This window comes from Papilio polytes, unplaced genomic scaffold (genome assembly GCF_000836215.1).
Source record: "Papilio polytes unplaced genomic scaffold, Ppol_1.0 DF823923.1, whole genome shotgun sequence".
NCBI classification, from domain to species: domain Eukaryota; kingdom Metazoa; phylum Arthropoda; class Insecta; order Lepidoptera; family Papilionidae; genus Papilio; species Papilio polytes.
In genome coordinates this window covers 3,321,620-3,328,452 of record NW_013525281.1, presented here as the reverse complement: position 1 = coordinate 3,328,452, position 6,833 = coordinate 3,321,620, and the positions used below count along the sequence as shown (strand labels likewise).

General features: G+C 32.3%; 2 protein-coding genes across 2 annotated transcripts in view; one reads left to right on the top strand and one right to left on the bottom strand.

Annotated features, from left to right (window-relative positions):
* LOC106102100 (Down syndrome cell adhesion molecule-like protein Dscam2) overlaps positions 1–6,825 on the bottom strand; it is a 108,837-nt gene extending 102,012 nt beyond the window's left edge. Inside the window, exon 1 of the mRNA XM_013281509.1 lies at positions 6,638–6,825. The gene's annotated coding sequence lies outside the window, so the exon portion shown is untranslated. The remainder of the gene's footprint in view (positions 1–6,637) is intronic.
* LOC106102099 (putative nuclease HARBI1) lies at positions 110–1,069 on the top strand. Its single transcript, XM_013281508.1, has 2 exons — positions 110–589; positions 664–1,069. Exons 1-2 carry the CDS (start codon positions 282–284, stop codon positions 1,067–1,069), a joined length of 714 nt encoding a protein of 237 aa, XP_013136962.1. The 5' UTR covers positions 110–281.
* Positions 6,826–6,833: the final 8 nt, after the last annotated feature.

Sequence of the window (6,833 nt, the reverse complement as noted above, 5' to 3'; positions counted from 1 at the left end):
AGTGAGTAGATGGATATATATACTACTGCTACTACTATACTGTACCATATACTAGCTTTTGTCCGCAATTTCGTCCACGCAGAAATTAAAAGGTACTCAAAAGGTACAGAATATATCAAAATAGTTAACTATCTAACATTAGTATGATGATAAAAGGAAAATAGATAGCGATTGTAAATGAAAAAAAAACATGCATACATCAATCTCTTCCAGGAAACTTTTCTTACTTGTGTATTATTCTTAACAGGAACAAAGCTATAACACCAGAACAGCAAGTACTGATGACTCTCGAGTACTATGCATGTGGATCTTTCCAACGTTGTATTGGTGCAGCGTCACCAGGTGTGCATAAATCCAGTGTGTGTCGATCAATACATCGTGTAAGCAGAGCAATTGCTGGACTTCGTTCGGAGTGGATATCTACGCCTCAAAATAGGCAAGCTATGGAATATGAGGCCAGAAAATTTTATGAAATCTGTGCGTTTCCGAAAACAATAGGTGCTATTGATTGTACCCATATAGCAATAGAATCTCCAGGTGGAAATGATGCTGAAGTCTACAGAAATAGAAAACAGTTTTTTCCCTTAATGTTCAAATAATATGTAATTCAGCTATGTATCTATTATACCATAGTGGCACGTTGGCCAGGCAGCTGTCATGACTTTCTGATGATGATTTCTGGTTGCTGGGCGACGAAGGCTATGGTGTAAAACCATATCTTCTCACATCTTTACGCAATCCTACCACCGAGGCTGAACGCCTTTACAACGAAAGTCATATTCGTACGCGAAATATTATTGAACTTTCTTTTGGCTGTTGGAAAAAATGGTTCCCTTCTTTATCTTGGGAACTCAGGACTAACCCAGTAAAAGCTCAAGCAATCATTGTTGCAATGGCTGTGCTACATAACATCTGCAGAAAAGTCAGTGGCCCTATGCCATTTTCACAGCATGAAGAAGAGGCTGTCACAGATGAAGACGAAATATATAGTCCATCAGCCTCGGGTAATGATGAATGTAACAGAAATAAATTAAATAATAACTATTTTCGTAGACTAGTTCAGACATAAATAAAAACCTATTTTAATAAAGACTAATTATTTATTTTTAGCGCCGACCCTACGGTAGTAGGATAAGGAGATGATGATGATGATGATGAATTATTTATTTTTGATTTTAAGATATCTATTTCTAAATTTAATTTAATCAGTTCTAATTGATGTTTTTCTTCGTTATGCCTTAGTTTTTATTCGTGGAGTTCTATTAAAAAAAAAACTAAGAGTTTTGCTCGTGCTTGCCATCTTTTTTTATAATAACCGTCGATTGTAACCAACCGTCGAATTAATTTCCAAATTATGCAATGACAACGGACTTTAAGACACTTTCCTGACATTTAAATTTAAATGATGTCAGTGTAAAAAATATTACTTATGTAAATATTTGGGAGATAATGTGTTTTATCACTTGTAACCCTATTTACTATAACTTTTACAATAGATGTCACGGTGCAACGTTAGTAAGTTAATGTTAAGGTTACTGTAAATGTTACCGTTAGAATTAATTTTAACAATAACGATAACCGGCGATATGATGCAACTCACCCTTAGGAATCAAATCGATTGTCAAATGTAAAATAGCCAGTTACAAACGAAATTAAAAAAAAATCATTCTCTTTTAAAAATGGAACGGAATTATTATTGTCTTTTAAATGATTGTTGTTTTACATCAAAGTACATTCTACTTTTTGATTAAAAAAAATAAATCATTCTTGTTTACATTTTTTAATTTACAAAAAATATATATTTGCACAATAGAAAAACCTTTTTTAATGCAAACATTTGTCTATAGCAGTGCATTAGTTTAAAATACCCGTTTATTTAATTTTTTTTAAGTAACATAGAGTTTATTCTCCAGTAGGAAAATATTAATAAAACAAAACATATAATTTCCAATCCTATGAAGTTAAAAAAAATGAAGACACAAGGCCATTCAACATCGGAACTCGTAAAATTCCATCCTTCCCACCAATCGTCAGATATTTATCGTTGTCAACTTTTCGTCATTAAAAAGTTTAAAAACCTGGCTGGCGTGGGTTGTAAAAATCTGAAATAGGCACTTGAGACGTTGTTAATATTTTTTTTATGATGCGATAGGGTTGTCACCCTTTCGAGATAAAGTCAATCACAATTTTAATTTCGTTATAAAAGTAGTTCTGAAAGGGTCTAATGTACAGGTAATAAAAAGAGTAAGAATTGAGCTCGAGAATCTCTTTCGAATTTCACTCTATGTATTAGAAATACTAGCATTTAAATTCTACAATTAAATACTTTACCGTAAGATGTAAGACAGTGGACCAAGACTAAACAAAAGGTTATTTGTTATTTACTTTCTTATAATACAAATTGCGTGAAATTATTTTGCTCATATGTATTCTCTCTGTACACTGCAATTGCTACTTAAAATGATTTACATTTTAATATACGTGAGTACAGAAACAGTGAAAACGAAAAGGGTAAAAAGACACTAGCATAATTTTTACATTGTCTTCTTTTAGGTTTTATTTTTATTTGTATTTTCTTTCTAAATATTTTTATAGCATATTCAGAAACATTAAAACACTATTGTAATGAGCAAGTCGAATGTAGCGCCCCGGGGCTAGAAAATTTATTACATTTTTGGTTAGGCTTTGTTACTATCTATCTATACTATTATAATAAAGCGTAAACACACACGTCTTTGTTGCCTAAGATGTCAGCAATTACAACATATTTTTGAAAAAATCTTTTTTTAATAAAAAGCCCCACACTTACGTCACGCTTAAGGCTATATATTTTCATGCCATTAAACTTAGGGTTAAATATTTCGGATAAAAACCCTAATGTGGGAAAGAGACCATAAGTTGCTGCCAACATCAAGGAAGCAAGGTTGTCATCATGTCATGTCATTTTGACATCTGTAATTTGACAAATGTAAACAATGAAATGAAATTTTCACAATTTCATGCGGATGAAGTCACACGGGAACAGTTAGTCATTACATATTACTAAAAACGATATCTCTTATGCTTAAAATTACCTATCAATGTCTACATTCGTATTCACCAAGTACGAAATATAATAAAACAATTTCACCTTGGGTTTATATTTGTAAGATATTAAATATGAATGGAGAGGAATATTGAATGTCATTTTAAAGAGTATCTAGACGGTTTTCGATTTCCACCTTAATCCTAAGCTCCTGTCACGTTTCCCGCTAAAAGTGGCGGCCATCTTGGAACGTGACGGTTGACGAGCGTACTCGTTGACGCTTCCCTATTTAAAATTCGCCCTCCTTTATTCGCCTGCTATTTTATTTTAACAAACAGCGGATCTAATTTATTGAAGCACCTATTGTTGCTGTATCATGAATACGTCAGTGCTTTGTTTTTTTTTTATAAAACTAGTGCTAGACTTTCGTTGATCTTAATTTTTCGTATATCAGCGATAGATGGCGTTGCTAAGGATTTTTTCCAATGTTCAATGTTTGCCAATTTCTCTTTCAGTCAATCAAATTTGATTAAAGAATTTTTTACCTTAGTAACAATAGATCTATTGTAGTTATTTAAGTACTAGCAGTTGCCTGCGACTTCGTGCGCATTAAATAAAAAAATAATAAAAAAACATAACCTATGTTACTCACTGATAACGTAGATTTTTAACATTAGTATACATTAAAATTCAATAAAGTACTCACATATCCGAATGACTATCAATCATAAAGTTATTTTATTAACGTAGAAAATGGCACACACACATTAAGTTACCATGGTAACCGGTCGACATCCGTCACAAACTCAATAGTTACAAATACATTGTCAGAAAATGAAAGGAAATACATAAGGGGAAGGAAAAGAGGACGATGGGCGAAAGGAAGAGGAAATTAGATTTTTTCATCTGTACACAATCCGGTATTCATTTAAACCCTTGAAAAACTTGTATTTTTTAATCATTACACATTAAAAAAAAGTTAGTGATTGAACCCCTATGACATTAGTATAAATCGGTTCAGTCAATAGAAAGAAATATACTGTATAATATAATAGTAGTGGTTGCCGTATCATGAGAAGAGTAGACCGATATGGCTTCGTGTAACTTTTTTTTTTTCACACTGCTGCATCACTTCAGTCAGCCCGTGAACATGGCGCATGCAACTGTGCAAATATCGGGAGCTAAAACAATCCAATCGTGATAAGAAACCCGTATCATACAAACATTATATTTGTAAAACGACAGTTTAAAGTTATATATCGGAATATACTCATAATACGCGCCAAAAATATCCTTTTATCAGTCAGTTAAATAATGTTAAAACAATACCACAATATATTAGTAAATAATAAAGAAAATATGTTAGTAAATAATAAAGAATACAAGAAAATATATTAGTAAATAATAAAGAAATCTGACCTTGTTTCACTTTCAGATTGGGTAGAAGATTGTGTTCGGAGGTTATTTTAGATAAAACGTTTTCAATCCCTTCGCATAGTTCTTTGTATTATAACTACAGATATTCTGTAAAGGTTAAAGGACTAAGCTCTTGTTCACTGGTATAACTACGACTACATTGTTAGTTTAAATTACACAGATAAATAAATTAGCAATCGCTTTTATTTTAATAAAGTATGTCATCATCATCATCTCCCCTGCCTTATCCTACTTCCGTAGGGTCGGCGCACCGGGTTTTCGATCTCCAAAGATCTCTATGATCCGTCATCTCAGTCATCACTCCTTTCTTGATCATGTCACCTTTCACGCAATCCATCCATCTCTACCGGTGTACCCCTCCACATTCATAATTATCGTCCCTCTTGTAATAAAGTAGAAGTATGTGTGAAATACATAGGCTACTTACTCAAGTTTTTTAATAAGAAGTCACGGACGAAAGCTAGTATGTAGATAAAAATCCGCTTACAATTTGTCACTATATATAAAGATATCGATCACACAAACGCGTATAAAGCCAAAGTCGAAGTCTGATCATCAAAATATCCTGAAGAGGTCAGGAGAGTGTGGAAAAGGGTAATCGAGTAACATTAAAGCGGGCGCATAACTTTGACTAAACTATCGCATAATTTTTGTGCGATTATCGATTGTTTCGGAGCTAATTCAACTGTTTAGTTGCACAAGTAAAATAATAAAAGCAGTGTGCGCACCTCCAAACAAGCTCATAAGAAACAAAACGCGACCAAACAGTTATGCGATAGTTTAGTTTCAGGTGTGCGAACACTCTTAAGTCTGGCCTGCTTTGGACATTGACTTACGACTCCGCGCTGACTCGTTTTATTTGACTGAATAACTTTTTTCTAACTTAACGTTACCTTTGTACGTAGAAAGAAGTTTTAGACTTTTCATTAGACTTTATCATACATATTTGTAGATATTTCTTCTTAATTGAAGTGATTCTTTAATTTTGCGATTTAATATTCCATAAACATAAGAATTGGACTGTATACTGTATGAAAATATTAAAACAATAGAAACTTAATTACATCAGGATTGTCTTAGAGTTAAATACTTGACAAAAAGGGATATAAAGCTGGTATTTTCTATATAATCGAAGAGCAAATTATGTATTCATTCTAGCAAAAAACCGTGAAATGGAACGCAAAATCAGACGGGAATACTTAGCGAAAATCCACGCGCCCGCTTTTTACGAGGCTGTATTTTTTGGATACATGCCGAGTCTACGTGTGTTTACCTTCCATATTTGACGTTCTTCGTATCAATCTGCCATATTTTTATATAAAAAATATAGTAAAGATGAATGTGAGAATCCGTGAAATATCAAATTCATCCGATCATTTACTAAACATAAGTAAACAATAAATTTAACGTTGCTAATGTCACTTAGGGAACTTCTTTAAGTTTATTTAGTATGCGAAATCGATGTTAAGGGACTGTTTAAGTAACTACTAAACATGTGTGAGGACGTTATACTTTTAAATGATTTACAATTATTTGCTAATTAAAATGTTCTTAGTGGTTACAGAGGTTGGTTGATGTTCACAATTGTTTTGATCTGAACTTACTTCGATACCATTTTATTACTAGTATACAATGTTGTGTGGATATCAATACTATAAAACTTATAAATCTAGAATTTACCAGCTATGCTAATATGTCTGTAGAAAAAGCAGATAATAAAGTTTCTCAGATTACAGGTTTATGCGTTAATATATTTTTATAAAGCATTATTGAAAGTTGTAAAATATAACACAATTTTCTTAATAAAACAAAACCTAGGGAAAATTATTGTAGAATGCAATAATTAATTAATACTTAAATAGTATATAAAGTATATAATAAATAATATAAGTTTACATTAAAAGGAGCGTTATGTCATTTAGGTTTATTATTTAAAATTTAAATTATACAATTATACCGAAGAGCGTCCTGAAACTCGTGAACTCTACAATTCCGCACGGGTGTTGTTAAATTTTCTATTCAACAACTAATTGCGTTCAAAAATTGTTTTTATAAGATAGCTGTATTATGTAAACATGTAGTATCTAAATAAAACAAGAAGTAAAAATTATCAATAACAAAATTGGAAGCAAGACAAAACATCACATAAACATGCGTAAAACTGGCATCACTTACTTTTTTAATCCAAAAAAAAACGTAACATTCACCGGTACGGCCACGCTTACGTCAAATATTTGTCAAGCACGAATACATTCACATATAGGTACATTGCACTAACGTAGTAGAGTAGAGTAGCCGAGCACATGTGCAGGACACGCGGCCACTCGATCAGCTGTTCCAAACACGTTATTATAAAACAGAACGATTACTC

Bases quoted from the DNA above. Each gene is read 5' to 3' on its own strand.
- LOC106102099 (XM_013281508.1), top strand. From the start codon at position 282: ATGACTCTCGAGTACTATGCATGTGGATCTTTCCAACGTTGTATTGGT. The intron at 590-663 runs GTTCAAATAATA...GCTGTCATGACT, and splicing joins AAACAGTTTTTTCCCTTAAT to TTCTGATGATGATTTCTGGT.